The sequence below is a fragment of the Copadichromis virginalis genome, linkage group LG18, assembly GCF_057382275.1.
Source record: "Copadichromis virginalis isolate Kocher_CV1m ecotype Utaka linkage group LG18, C_Virginalis_male_GT1.1, whole genome shotgun sequence".
NCBI lineage: Eukaryota > Metazoa > Chordata > Actinopteri > Cichliformes > Cichlidae > Copadichromis > Copadichromis virginalis.
The window spans coordinates 11,241,030-11,256,182 of NC_140635.1; the positions used below are offsets into that span (position 1 = coordinate 11,241,030).

Consider the following 15,153-nt stretch of genomic DNA (forward strand, 5'->3'; position numbering starts at 1 on the left):
GAGACAGAGACAATGACTTGTTGCCATGACTCTCTACAAACCAGCACCAAGTCTCTTGATGCTGGTTGCAGTAGCAATTTTTTCTTAATCTGGTTTTGTGTAAAATCTTATGACAGTTTCTATATAGATATTGCTCCATAGAGGAACATTTCTCTATCTGTATGATCTATATCTATCCAGATGATGATCTATATGATTGCTTCTTGTATTATTTGTCTGTATGGTAGCAACCCTTCAGACTACCTGCACCTTAACTTACCTCACCTAGTAAGCATTGCACACAACCTCTAACAGGGACAGGTCTTGTTAGTGATAAACTTAGACTGTCACTTCAATATTGTAGTTTCTCACTTTTTTGTTTGGTTTCATCCATCTACCTACCTACGTATCTATCCATCTATCAGCATGTCTGTCTGCCATCATGTAAAAAAAGAGTACCCCATAATTCAGTTGCTTGTTGCTCCACCTTTAGTATCATTAACTCAAAGTAATCATTTCCTGTGTAACTATCAGTTTCTCACATGGTTGTGGAAGAGTGTTGACCCACTCTTCTTTACAATGTTGCTTCAGTTTGTTGAGGTTTGAGAGCATTTATTTATGCACAGCTCTCTTAAGGTCCTGCTTCACCATTTCAGTTAACTGGACCATTGCAAAACCTTATTTTTGCTGTGCTTGGAATCATTGTCCTGTTGCACTTTCCCTAAACTTTAGTCAGGCTTTATCTGTCAGACAGATGGCTCAGAATGCTCTGACTCTAGAATACTTTGGTATACAGAAGAGTTCATGGTGGACTCAGTGACTCCAAGGTGCACAAAATAAGCCCAAATCATCATCCCTTCACGACCTTGCTGGACAGTTAGTATTACGTATTTGCTGTTATGCTTTGTTTAGTTATCTTCACAAATAGAATGTTCCATCCGGAGGGCATTGTTCCAGAGGTCTTGTGGTTTGTTTGGTGGTTTGTACAAAGTTTGTGCAACTTTGTGAACCTAAGCCATGCTTCCATGTTCATTTTAGAAAAGAGAGGCCTTCTCCTTGAAACTCTTCCAAACAAGCCATAATTGTTCAGGTTTTTTTTTTTCCAAAGTATTCTCGAGCATTGCACAGTCTGACCAAACTGCTTTCACAGAGCTGCTCACACAGACTGGTAATTTGGCTAGCAGCACCCAGTTGCTTCTTATACTCTTCTTATACCCTGCGGAATCAGCAATGCTGTACTGTGAAAACTTTATTACATGACTGTATCTATTCATTTCTTAACTTTCCACGTGTGGCATCAATAGATCAAAATATAAATTTGTCCCCAACTTTGTTTCATGACCAAATCTCGTGACCAGCCTCTGCTGTACTTTGTCATGACATAAAGTAGGGCTGTGCGATATGACCAAAATCTCAAGAATGCTATCATCCCGATAACGATATAAATCACAAAAATGTAACATTTTCTGTAAATTCTGTGAATCTCGGGCAGCTCGACTTGCGGGAAGTCTTTCCACCTGGAGTCGAGTGTTTTAACCGATGCATGAAACGAGACATTTTTAGACATAAGTTGTAAGGGCCGCCGTTTTCTTTGTGAGTATTTATTACACGGCGTGCTGCGGGGAAAAGCCTATTCTAACGTTTGAGTCTAAGGTTTATTTTTTAGCACCTGGCGGCTCTTTTTTAATTCTCATCCGTAATTAATCTGCTCTTTCACGTGACTCAGTTTATTTTGAAAAGTCTCAACAGGATCTTGAGCTTTATTGTGAAAGGTTTGTGTGGAACATAAACAAGCGGACACGCGATGCTGTTACCGTCGTTGTTGCTAACGACAATGCATAAAAACAGGCACTTGTCCGTCTGTAGTGTGGTTACATTAAATATAAGAGAAAGAGAGAACTTTAAGAAATTAATATAGCCACTACAGTGACCATCAAAACGATGAAAAAATATTGCCGTAAACAGTTTATTTTGCGACACCACGAAACAAACGATAGCGTAAAATGAAACGATAGACGTTTTTATGTCGTTATCCAATCTATATCGTTATATGAACAGCCCTAGCATAAAGTATAATTTACAGACATATTTTATATACAAATAATAAAAGGTTGTTGCTGAGGGACACCATGAATTTTCCATACGTCCCACACTCAGATGGATGTTTTATATTAGTTTTTGCCTCATTTATAGGGATCTAAGAAAAAGCCGGATGCCTTTCCAACATCGGTTGACAGTTATATTTGGTAGTGCACAGTGAAGATTCTCATAGAGCTGCTCATACAGACACAAGCTTTAGGTTTTGAGATGTTTGTGTAGGAGTATGTGTTTGTGACATCTAGCAATAACATACAGTCTTCACATCATGAGAATTTAAAAAAAATGTTGTCTTGTTGTTGTTGGTGGATTTTACAGCGGCTCGTGTGTGGTTACCTGCATGTTTCATCTCCATCACGTGGACTCAATGCTTGCTGTGCATGTGTTTCTCTCTGAGTCATCAGACCAGTTGGTGTACCCACATGCCAAGCTGGCTTGTCGTTGGCACCCAGCACTCCCCCACACTGACGGCATTTATTTAACAGGAACAGTGCTCTCCTTCACTTTACGTCACATCTCTGCTCTTCTCCAATTTCAGCTTCACATTGACCTCGCCGCAAAAAGCCAAACGTATAAATCATAACCAGGCGACAGAGCAATGTGAAGTCAAGAACCAGTAATAGATGGAAACATAAAGAGAAGTCATCCTTCCTTTAGTCAACAGTCTGCAGTTGATGTTTAGCTGCTTTCTGATGTGTTTCCTGGCAGGCAGCCCGATCTCTCTACGACTCTCCGCACTGCAAACTGCTCCATAAAACACAAGAACAACTCATCTTACTTTACTTCTCTAAGAATTGAACAATACAGTATGTTTCACATGAAATCCAGGTAACAACTGAGACTTTAGCAGTTCACCTTAGGGCAGGGCTGCCCAATCCCGGTCCTCGAGAGCTACTATCCTGCAGCTTTTAGATGCATCCCTACTCCAACACAGCTGAATCAAATGGTTTGATTACCTCTTCAGCATGCCATCATGTTTGGCAAAGGCCTGATAACAAGCCATTCATTTTTGTAACATTTTTGACTAAGGATCTGTGATACACCTGTTAGACAAGTTATTTGCTGGCTAACAGAGAGTTCACACAGTATTTAGGTTCACTTTCAATGTTTTTCTCTCAAATGTGAGGTTGGAGGCTCAGTTTTCTCACATGCCTTTTGGTGGGAACTGAAGAAAAGTATGGAGGTGATTAAGCATATAATGTATTGTTTAGACTAGAGACAATTGTCTTTTTTTTTTAAATGTGTTGAGTCAAGACTTGAATAGTTTCTACTGCCAACAAAACACTAGTGAGGAGCTCATGTTTGTTTTTTTCTTTACACTCCTACAAGCAGGTGCTTGACTGACTTACAGTTTTCTGTGTCCTTTTGAAATTATTCATTTGAATTTCTTCATCTCAACCTGTAGTAATTGCTGATACTATTTAATGAACTAATGAACATTTATTTAAATAGCACTTTTCGCATACATAAAAGTCACAAAGGGCTGAACAACAGTTACAACACAATATCAAAAGTGACCCATGTTAAAACAGAGTAAAAATAATTAAAAACATAGATTAAAAAAAAAAAAAGAATGCAAGCAGAAGGAAAAGGGTTTTTTTAAGACTCCAAAGACTCAGCTGATCTGAGCTGGAATGGTAGACTGATCTGGAGCCTTAGTGCTAGGCTCTTCCTTAGCTTTAGTCTTATACAAGGGATAACCAAAAGACCTTAGACAGTGAGCAACAGTGCATTTCACAAGAAGCTGAGATAAGTAGTCTGGAGCATGTCCATTTACTGCTCTGCATGATGCAAGTGTGAGAATTTAAAAATGAATTCCAAAATCAACTGGGAGCCAATGTAAAGAGAATAAAATCAGTCTTATGCAAGCTTGCTTGCTGAAGTGTGTAGGAGTCTGGCACCAGCATTTTGTATCGCTTAGAAGTGTGACAGAGATGATTTGTCTAAGCCAGTATAAAAGGCATTACAATAACTCAGGTGTAATCATACTAACGCATGAGCATTTTTCTCTAGTTCAGAGGAGAAGACTACAGCTCACAACTGAAAATGGCCTCAGTTTTGTCACAGTTTAAAACAAGGCAATTATTGGAGAGCCAATCACTAATCCGGGATGAACAATCAGGGTGGACAGTCAATCCAGCTGGTGGGACATGACCAGCTGAATGTCATCAGCATGGAAATGATAAGAAATGCCAGAAAAAGACTGAATGATGAAAGAGAACAACAGGGGACCCAGGAATGAACCTTGTGGAACCCAAAGGTTAAACAAGCAGTGTAGCAGGAGAAGTTTCTCACCCTAGAAGAAGAAGTCCTTTCAGATAAATAGGAGGAAAATCAGTCTAGTGCTGATCCAGCCAAAACTTTTAGCCTATTAAGTAAAATATTGTGGTCAACGGTATCAAAGGCCGCACTGAGGTCAAGCAAAATGAGCACAGAACAATTCCCTGCATCAGATCCCATTACAAGATGATCACAGAGACTGAAAAGAGCAGTTTCAGTGGAGTGTCAGCCCCTCAAACAGTCCTAAAATAATGAATAATGACCTCAGTGTATCTCCATTCCTTATACTTTCAAATTAATGTCTAAAAGGGTCCCTGCTCTTATACCAGAAGTATCACACCTGCGATACTGTCACCTGTGTTCGAGTATTCATTTTATCCATTTTTCTCATCACCTATTCAGGTCTTAATGTTCCTGTCTGCTTCTGCCTTCATCGGACTGTTAAATCATAAGAATTAAACACATTATAATGGTAGCACTTGAGTAATTAGTAGGTAATGCATGCCAGAGTGATCCAGATGGCTGAAGCTGAGGAGCATAGTAATGAAAAGGAAAATCTGCACAAATGACACTTGGGATTTTTTTTATTTTAGTTTATTATTTTTAACAGGCTGAAGCAGTTTGCATCCACTTAAAGTGACAAAGTTTTCTAGCCAGCTTTAGAGCTCAATTTGCCGTGAGGTCGTTGCTCTGCCATCACAGTTTACTGAGAGACATTTCCTCAAGGCTAGCACCATGTTTCAACATTATGCACTCCACACTGTATATAAATGCCACTTGTTTTGCACATATTCAACTCTGTATATTTTATATATTTTATTATTATTATTATTATTTTATTTTATTTTTTTACTATTTAATTTGTAAAAATGTGTATACACACACACACACACACACACACACACACACACACACGTAGGAAAATATTTAGTATACACATCCAGAAATGCATACACTATTATATATTGTACATATATTTATTAGTTTCAGGTTGGCCATTCTTGTATTTTGCTCGTTTGTGTTGTTGTGTTTGCACATCTCTGTTGCTTGTGGGGCTCGCACACAAGAATTTCACTCGCATGTGCTGTGCCAGTGTGCCTGCACATGTGATGTGACAATAAAAAGTGATTTGATTTGATTTGATTTGATGTGATTGCTCTGTAGGGACACTCAGCCCAATCTCTTTTTCAAATACATACTTTATCTCTTCTAGAAGATGGTTTACAGTCTGTCTGAGCTACAGTGTTGCAAATCAAATATGTTTATACCCAATCTGAACAGCCAATACAACATCCTGGGTACCTGTTTAAAATAGGGGAAAACAGTCTATACTTTCAGGCAGCATCTCTATGTTGTTGCTCATGAACAGCGCCAATAGTTGTACAACAAAAAAAAAAAAAGGGAAAGCACAAACCTTGAGACCTCGCTCTCCCTCACAGTGCTTTCAATCATGCCACAAAATTGCTGTTAACATCAGGTTGTCAGTTTCAGGAAGTTGCTGAACAGTCAAACACAGACACCCCTAATAGGACATCAGAAATATGTCGAGGTAGGAGTGATTTCCAGAATCACCATCTGACAAGCAGTTCACACAAAGAAGAAGAAGAAGCCTTTTTCTGTGTTCTTTTGTCGAATGCTGTGGGCATGACCAGCGGTATATGGACAACCTGTGTTTTTGGCCTTGCTTCTACAGGATTCAATCTTTCAGCATGACAATTCCCTTGTGTACAAACCTGGAGCTATTAACAAGTTGTTTTTGAGCATGATGTCTGGCCTTCACGCAGCCCTCACCTCAGCCTAACCCATTACCTTTGAGGTGAACTACCAGAGAAACTTTGGCAGCCAATATCGCACCAATTCTCCTGCGGTTGATCGAAAGTAACCTTGTGCAGGCAGGGCCGAAAACCTGAAACCAGAAGTCTGGATGATTGTAGTAGCTTGTTTAATGCTATCCAAGTCTCACAGCTGTGGAAATTCACTATCCTCTTTCAAATGTGCTTATTAAAACTCATTATTTGATGGAATTTTCTAAACTACTTCTCACCTTCTTAGATTGTTTTTGAAAGTAGCTATTACTATTAATTATGGGTGTATCTGTTTATAAACAAATACACTGGGGCATATGTGGAAAGCATGTGGAGCTGCACAAACACAGTATTTGAAACATATTTTGGAAAAATATGAACATAAATAAAACCTAAAGACCTTTATTTCTCACTTTCTTCCAGGTTGAAGAGGAGGAAGAAATCGGATACGCCGAAGGAAACACAGAAAGTGAGTTGAGGAAATAACTGCTATTTGATTTTCAGTTTAAAAAGGAGCAAAGTAACACTCTTCCTACTTTTCCACCATAGTCCCTTTTGCCTGCAGTCGACTCAGTCTAGCATTTCATCACAAAATGTTTCATCTCAGTAAATGCCAAGTGTCATGTAACCATTTTTCACCACAATGAACCGCTCCCTGCAGCCGTGTGTGTGTGTGTGTGTGTGTGTGTGTGTGTGTGTCAGCACTGTTCTGCATCAACAGTATTGATTGTGTAATACGAGGGGAGGCTCATCTGTTGATTCACTGTCGCCACTTAGACCTGATGTTTATCTCATTATCCAACAGTACAAACTGTTTTCATTATTATGTTACTGGTATGATTCTTGCTACCAACCCAGCCATGGGGAAACCGTGTGCCAGTGTACTCATGATAAATGAGGAGGGTTGCGTCAGGATGGGAATCTTTGCCAAATCAAGCATGCAGCTCATCAGGAATGTGACTTCTGTAATGGATCATTCGGGCACTGGGTTAAGGACGACCACCCCCTGTGCTGTTTTCAAACAGGGTGGAACTGCTGGCCAAAGGCAAAGGGGGGGGGGGGGGGCTTTTCAGATACAGCAAGAGGAAAGGACAGGAAGGAATAAGAGGAGGTTGAGAATAGGAACTTTATATTTAGTGACTGATGTAGTACATGGAGACTTGCAGAGGGTTAGTGACAGAAGAAGATGCTAGGGGCAGGATGGAGGCAGATGTGCCTGTGCCAAATGAAAGAAGAAGATTTTTGCTACCACTTGATATTTTCTATTTGGATTTAACAGTTTTTTCCAGTGATTCCACAAGAGTTATAACTATTAGTGAGCTGTGCCTCCACGGAGCATGAATTTACCAGGATGATGTCATTGCAATTGCCAAAATCATAAAGTTGATCAACTGTGCAAAAGCAGTGTGTCTGAGCACACCTGTATTTACTGCGTGATAAAGTTAGAAGGTTACAGCTTCTGTTTCATGTAAACAAACTGCCGCTGTTTACAAAATGTTTTTCCTCGGAAAACTAAACAGGAAATATTAAAACGCACAAGTCAAATGCTTATCGCTTTAGCTCTGTGCACAAGTATTGCTCACAAAACCTTTCCTACTTAGCATCCGGGGTAATGCATGGGGAAACTGCAAATATATGCTTAATTAAAATTCTGTGGTAGGGTGTAACAACAGAACACACACCATCAGCCAATCACAAAAGGAGGAAAAACACAGGAGACGAATCGGCCACACACAAAGGGAGTCTCACCCCTATTGCACATGCTCGATTCCTCTCCTCGTGAATTAGTCCCCTTAGGGGATGAACAGACAACAGGAGGGAGATGTCGTCAGCTAAATAAACTGTGCCATTACATGTTTTGTTATTACTGCGGCTGTATTGCATGTTTTATATTTATGGACACTTTTAATTAAGCCTAAAAAAAAAGGTGTTGAGGTTTACTTGTGATGATCAAGGTCAGGTTAGGAGGACAGAAAATGGGCCTTAGAGACACAAGTATATGGGTGTGTGGTTCTGAACCACATGTTAAACTGTGATTTTATTCCCTCTGACAGGTTATTCTACAGAACAGAAGAAACCAAAGGTCATCTTCATGATGGGTAAGAGCTGACAACATGGGCACGCACGGTGATAGAGAGCAGCTGCTGATTGCTCATCAAGCTGCTAGTTAATAATTTACTCTCTCACACACACACACACACACACACACACACACACACACACACACACACACACACACACAAGTCAGACTAGGGAGGAAGTGACAGATATCTTCATCTTACTTGTGTCTGTCAGTAGAAAACAACCCATTTAAACTGATGCGTGTCTACAGTACTTAGAGTTCAACAGCGGTTTGACATTTAGCAATTTATTAGGCACACATAGCCTAAATAAGTCCTCCTTTCAGAGAAATTATGATGACGGAAAGCACGAAGTCTAACGTTACTGATTTGCATATAATTGCACTCTTGGGGCCATTTTCTCAGATTGTGAGAAGACCCAGATCCAGGACTGACAGGCAGGTTTAAATAATGAAAAGCAGGCATTAACTGGCTCCAGAAAGCACATGAAATACAAAAAAGGGGGAAAAAACAAACAAACCAAGAATCTAAAGGGGCACGAGAAGCCCAGAAAGGGAGATGCTGACACGCTGGAAACAAACAGGGGGAAAAGAAAAGTGAACAAGATTAGATATGATTGAAGAATGACACATATTTGGAAACAATCAGGAAATCAGAAGGACGACAAAGAGAAGTTAAAACACAGGAGACACACAATGGGATGAATTACCAAAATAACACTGCAAAAAAAACATGATGTAGCAGGTTCGTCTATTTTGCTGAAATTATTTTTTGTGTGGTGTTAATTACCCTCTGCGCCCTGTACGCTCTGGTGACCCACCACCAAACCGGTCATGCTAAATGATTTTACAGGCAGCATAACGTTGTCCATGCCTTCATCATCTTACAATTTAAAGTGTTTTAAGGCCCGTGTTGTCGTGATTTGGTGCTATGTAAACATTTTTTATTGTGCCGGACTCCGTGTGCTGTTCATCTGCTCTCTGCAGCATTACATGGATTTCATTTTTAAAAAGTAGTGCATGCATTATTTTTCTTTTCTACTATTTTATTTTCAATGATAGACTAGATCTAAGAGAAGTTTATATCACTTTGTCACCAAACAGAATAATTATCTGTACAAATTGGTTAAAATTAACTAGGTTAAGCTTGTCAAATGTAGGGATTCACTGTTTTTCTTTTTTAATCTGGTTTATAACCACGAGGTATATAAACCCAATATTATCCGTGTCAAAGACAATATATCTGATGGATGCTGTTAACCATGTTGTTAATCAATTAACGGATTCAGATAATGTTAATACAAGTAAAAACGATCACATTAATCAGTGGAAATGGTGCTTATAAGTTGCCAATCTCCTCCATGTGGAACAACCAATATCTTTGTCAGTATTTTTTTATTAACTTGAATCTGCATTGTGACTCTAAAGGCAGCTCTCAGATCAATCTCGTGTGCAAATATATACGCCATCTAAGTAATATTTGTCACAAAATAGAAAAATGCATCATTGCTGTTTCCAATTTGTGCTCAGTGTTACTTCCAGCCCCTAGAGGAAGAGGTTTTCAGTTTTTTGTGATCAATTAGTATGCCATGACAGTACAGTGAGGCACTGTGGCTCAGTCTGCTAATTGAAGACACGACAGACGTGCAGGTTAATTAGAGATCTGGGACATACAGACCCTCCATTAACCACCGTCAACCCTGCTACCGTGGAAAAACACTAAAGATACGGTCACCAAAAGGTTATTTAATCAGTAGTCTGAGTGTGTATGTGTGTGTGCGCTCTCTATCACACCCATATATCAGTGCTAAAATCCCTTTTCATGGACTCTCAGGACAAATCCAGACTGATCTGAATTAACACCAGTTTGTCGGAGGATTTGAAAAACAGACGCTGAGCCAGACCAAAAGCTTTTTCACAGCAGCAGCAGATAATTGGAGGAAAATGTCACCCACAAATGCAACAACTGTCACCTACACTCAGATGTGTCTCCCGAACAAATTTTATACCGTATAATGAGAGGTCAGCCAATCAAGATAACATTTAGGATTTCACTCCATTTATAACAATCTGCGACTGTGCTGTCAGGAAAATAAAATAGAAAGTCTAATTTATTAAAACAGAAGTTAACGTATTTAAAAACAGAATAAAAAAGGGAAAATTTGAAAACTGAGTAATTGGGTTTTTTGTTTGTTTTTTTGTATTTTTGCCATTTTAATTTGATGCCAGCAGCATATCTCAAACAAAAGCTGGAGTAGGAACAGCAAAAGACTAAATAGGTTAATAAGTAACATTATTGCAGATGAAATGAGCATCCGTCATTACTCTGTGACAGACTGCATGGACACACTATAAAGCCAGTAAGACATCAGGGATATCAATCTATCCAGTTAGAAAACAGAAACGACTGCCTGTCTTGGTGCGAGTCAACATGATAACAAGTTAAACAACAAGGCAACCCCCAAAAGTGAATGGTTTTGCAGTGCAATGTGATTGATTGTGATGCCCTTATGACTGATTTTTCTCTAGTTTTCCTTTATGATCATTGTCACTTCTTGGATGTGACTGTTGAGACAGTGGATGGTATCCTGGAGGATCTTTTCACAGACCCGGATCAGCGGATCAGTGAGCTCCTGAGAGCTCACATAATTCAATTATGTTATATTTTTAGTACCAAATCACAGTCTTTACCTGTGAGGTAACAATCAAACGGCCCTCTTTGAGCAAGCACTTGGCGACAGTGCTTGCTAACAGGAAGAAACCTCAGGGAGGGGTCGGGGGCAGAGGAGAGTCTGTGGCACTATTTGGCAGCGTCCCTTGCACCAATGCTTGACATCCCAGAGGTTGTCTGTATACTTCATGTCTACAGAACTTGAGGGACAGTTAATGGCGTCTATGCCTTGATCATCTAAAGAGGAGCACACTAGCAAAAAGAAGAGAAAAAGCATCTGATGTGCTATAAACACAGTTCAGAAGCATCTGTCACAAATTCGTGAAGGCATCATTAATGCTGAACGATATATACAGTTTTTAGTTTACTGCCATTCAGACAGTGTCTGTTTTGCATCCTTCTTATTTCTATTATTTGCTTCTCTTTATTAGCACATTGCTGAACCACATTCTGCAAGTATTTCACAGCATTGGCCCTTACAGAAGCCTATGACATGTCGCACACCGTCCACAGTTGGTGCATTTTGAAACAAAAGCTATCACAATGGAAGACTCGAACTGTTGAGCAGCTGAAATCATTTATTTAGTAGTGTGAAAGACACACTCACAGGAGCTGAAGTCCTCAGTTCCCAGATAGACAGATACTGAACTATGTATTAAATTCAGTTTAACAGCATAGACATCTTAAAAGAAGAGGTGATGCAGCACACTGAGAAATCGACTCCTTTCCCCATTTTCATGATCATCACAAGTTCAAAATGAGCAAGTTTTTTATAAGAAAGAAAAAGATCTTTGAAATGCTGTTTTTTTTAGGTCTAGAGTTCATTTTTAAAGAATTCTAGAATTTAAATCATTTGCAAATCACTGCCTTCTGTTTGTATTTACATTTTACACAGCCTCACAACTTTCTTCTGGCTGGCAGCTGTTGAATAAAACCTTCACCGTTCTTGTCTGATCGCTCTTATATCTTTTACCACCCACTGTTCTGCCGGCAGGTTGCTCATAGTGTTGTGTCAAGCAAAGTAGCAGGAGCTCTGTGAACCCTTATGAATATGAGCACGTCATGTATGTATGAAAGGAAGCTGACATGTTTCATTTTTTGTTTGTTTTTTACTTTCTTTTTTTTAAAAAAGAACACGCTGATATGAAAATAAAACAGCACTGTCTGCGAGGGGAATCGTCCGTCAACCTTTCCAGGAGACTTTTCTGCAATACAGAAACTCAGATTTATTTTTCCAGTTGTTTCTGGACCACATCAGTAAGATGTGGGCTGGAAAAATGAGCTGAAAAATGCTGAATTACTCTGTAAGCATCAGAGCATCAGTACAAGTGATCACTTTCATTTGTTAGATTCATTGTTACTTACTGTGGGTTTGAAAGCCTCGTCTTTATTCCTCTCTCAGTTCATGGAAATTTAAAGCTTACTTCATTGTGGAGAGTGATGTCAGTGTTCCAGCAGGTTCCAGTTCATGGCAGGCTTGAGCCTTAGTGACAGGGTGACAGTTTGGGTCTTCTTCCACACCTTGATAGAATAACGTTGTTGGAACTGATCCCTGAATCTGCAGTCTTTTTAGAAGCGGCTCTGCTGAGTTGGACAGTTGTAATCTCCTTGCAACTGAAATTAGTTCCTCTAATTTGCAACTGCAAACAGTTGCCAAATGAAAAGAAATTTAGTGCAATCATTGGGAAACCAGCATCACCACCAAACACCATCCTATTTTTTATCTAGTGTGACTGGCAGTCAGTGAGTTAATAAACTATATAAATAAAAATAAAGTATATTTTCATAAAACCACTAAGCCTCTTAACAAACTGCTCTTTGTTAAGAGGCTTAGGGCAGCAGTCCCCAACCCCCGGGCCTCGTCGTTTGGTACCGGGCCGTGAGAGTTGAGGCTCAGGTATGAAATGTGTGGTTTTCAGGGTTTTTATCGGTTTTCAGCGTTATTTTGTTATCGTTTTTATCGTTAACTCGGTTTTCCTGGGTCTTTTCATGTGTGTTATGAATAAATCTTCTTTTTTTCGGTACCGGTACTAGTTTTATTTTGTTGTATTTATCCACGACACCTTAAAGGCCGGTCCGTGAAAATATTGTCGGGCATAAACCGGTCCGTGGCGCAAAAAAGGTTGGGGACCACTGGCTTAGGGGCATTCAATTAATTAACCTAAACGGAAAACCATCAAGCTTAAGATGCTTATATGACTTTAAAATGGTCTGTAATGTTTTTTTTAATTATTTTCTGTCATTAAATGCTGCTACAGTCATGGATGCTCATATTTAACATGGTCAAATCATGCAAAGCTACCACAGAGAAGAGAAGAAGAAAATCATAGAGCTGCATATTACTTTAATTGGTCCCCATAATGTTTTGTCATTAATAATATTAACCGATTTATTCTGCTGTATTTTCAGCAGTTGTAGGTTTTTAAAGAGTGCTTTCAAACACCCAAGTTGTCCAGCACTTCCCTTCAAGAAACAACTGCAGGGACGAAAGGTTTTCTTTCCTGCCCCGTCAGATGTCATTCCAACTTTGAAAATACTGACTCAAGACTGCGTGACGCAGCTTGATGACTCCTCAGTTCTACATGAAAGTGTTGTAACCTTTCACCATCCCTGTCTCCTCCTTTTATCATCCAGCTTCAATGAAGCTGCTGCTGCTTCAGGGGAGATACAGGTTATCTCTCAGACTTATTAGAGGCTAAAAAAAAAAAAGGCTATCTCCCTATTCTCAGAAATCATGATGACAGCACCAGAGTGTCTTTACAGTGAGCATATCAAGCTTTTCCTTAATTTCACTCACATTCTGTGCTGCAGTGTTGGATGCTCATTTGACAATAGATAAAATCTTAAATATAGAGGTTAGTGTATGTACAGGTAAACCCATTGGGCCAAAAGCTAACAGTGCTGGGCGGTTTCTGTTTTTTTCCCATATGAAGTCACTTCAAGAGGCAGCCAAGTTTTCTTAAAGAGACGGTACACCAAAAGGGGATCAGAGGGAGTCGAGGAATAACAATATAGAGCTGGAAGTTAAGAAATTATGTGTAATTTAAGAAATAAGATGGGGGAAAATTGTAATTACACCAATTCCAATATCTGCCATTTGCTGGACATATTTATGCTTCACATCTCATGTTTCCTTTGTTCTAAATTAGTTATATAATAGTATAATACTAGTGTTATTAATTAGCTAAATTAGCTAAATATACAGTGCTGTGCATAAGTCTAGAGCCGCTCCACATTTCTTCATAATTTTCTTCCAAGGAGCCACAGTTTCATAAAATCACTGAAGAAGTGAATCATCCTACCTAACTGAAGGGATGAACAAGTGCTGAAAAATTACAAAGATAACAGTTTGACAGGCATAAAATAGTATTTTTGCACCAACCAGGTGATTCCCAAAGAGCTTTTACCTGAAAACTTGGCATAACTCAGCACAGTGTGCCGTGGATCTTTAAAAAAATAAATAAATAAAAATAATCGGAGGAAACTCGACAAGTCCAGGAAATAAGAACCGATGGCAGGCCTAAAAAGAACTGACAGCAGATTAACAGAATCTGAAAGTCATGTCCTTCAGATTTTTTTTTAAAAGACACAGAACCTGAGAGATTTATCTGATCCTTAAGTTGATCCATCTAAGGTTCACTGAAGCCTCAAAGATATGGTCTTGGTGGGAGCATGGCTTTCAAGAAGCCATTCTTAAGTGAAACAAAGAGAAAAGACTGAGATGTGTCAGATGACACAAGAACTGGACTGAAAAATCAGTGGCAACAGGTGTGATGGAGTGATGATTCATTGGTTGAAGTGCTCATCAGTATGTACAGAGGAGAGAGAGGTACAGCAGTGGGTGTCTACAGCCATCTGTAAAACAACGTGGAGGCTCTGTCATGGTTTGGGGCTCCATTTCAGCCAGTGGCGTTGGTGATGTTATCAAAAGTGATGGAATTATGAATGTAGAAAAGCATTGTCAGATTTTGATCCAACATGCAATGTCATCTGTTAAGAGTCTGTGTGGAATGGTGACAAGGCTAGTCGCTTGTTGGCACATCAGTTACGACGTCAGGCCTCCTCGCGTGTGATCCCCATTATTAAACACTCTGATGACAATATTACTACAGATCCCTTGGAAATTAATTCTACCTTTAAAACGTTTTACTCTTTGTTGTACAGGTCCGAATTTCCCACGGATAAAGCTAAAATGAATGCATTTCTTCATAATCTTTCAAACCCTGTTATTGGTGCTAATG

At 39.4% G+C, this 15,153-nt stretch overlaps 1 protein-coding gene across 1 annotated transcript in view; it reads left to right on the forward strand.

The window, feature by feature from the left end:
• ak5 (adenylate kinase 5) overlaps positions 1-15,153 on the forward strand; it is a 108,416-nt gene that overhangs the window by 60,555 nt on the left and 32,708 nt on the right. The window contains exons 9-10 of the mRNA XM_085438601.1: positions 6,585-6,630; positions 8,216-8,260. Coding sequence (XP_085294727.1) covers positions 6,585-6,630; positions 8,216-8,260 — 91 coding nt within the window. The remainder of the gene's footprint in view (positions 1-6,584; positions 6,631-8,215; positions 8,261-15,153) is intronic.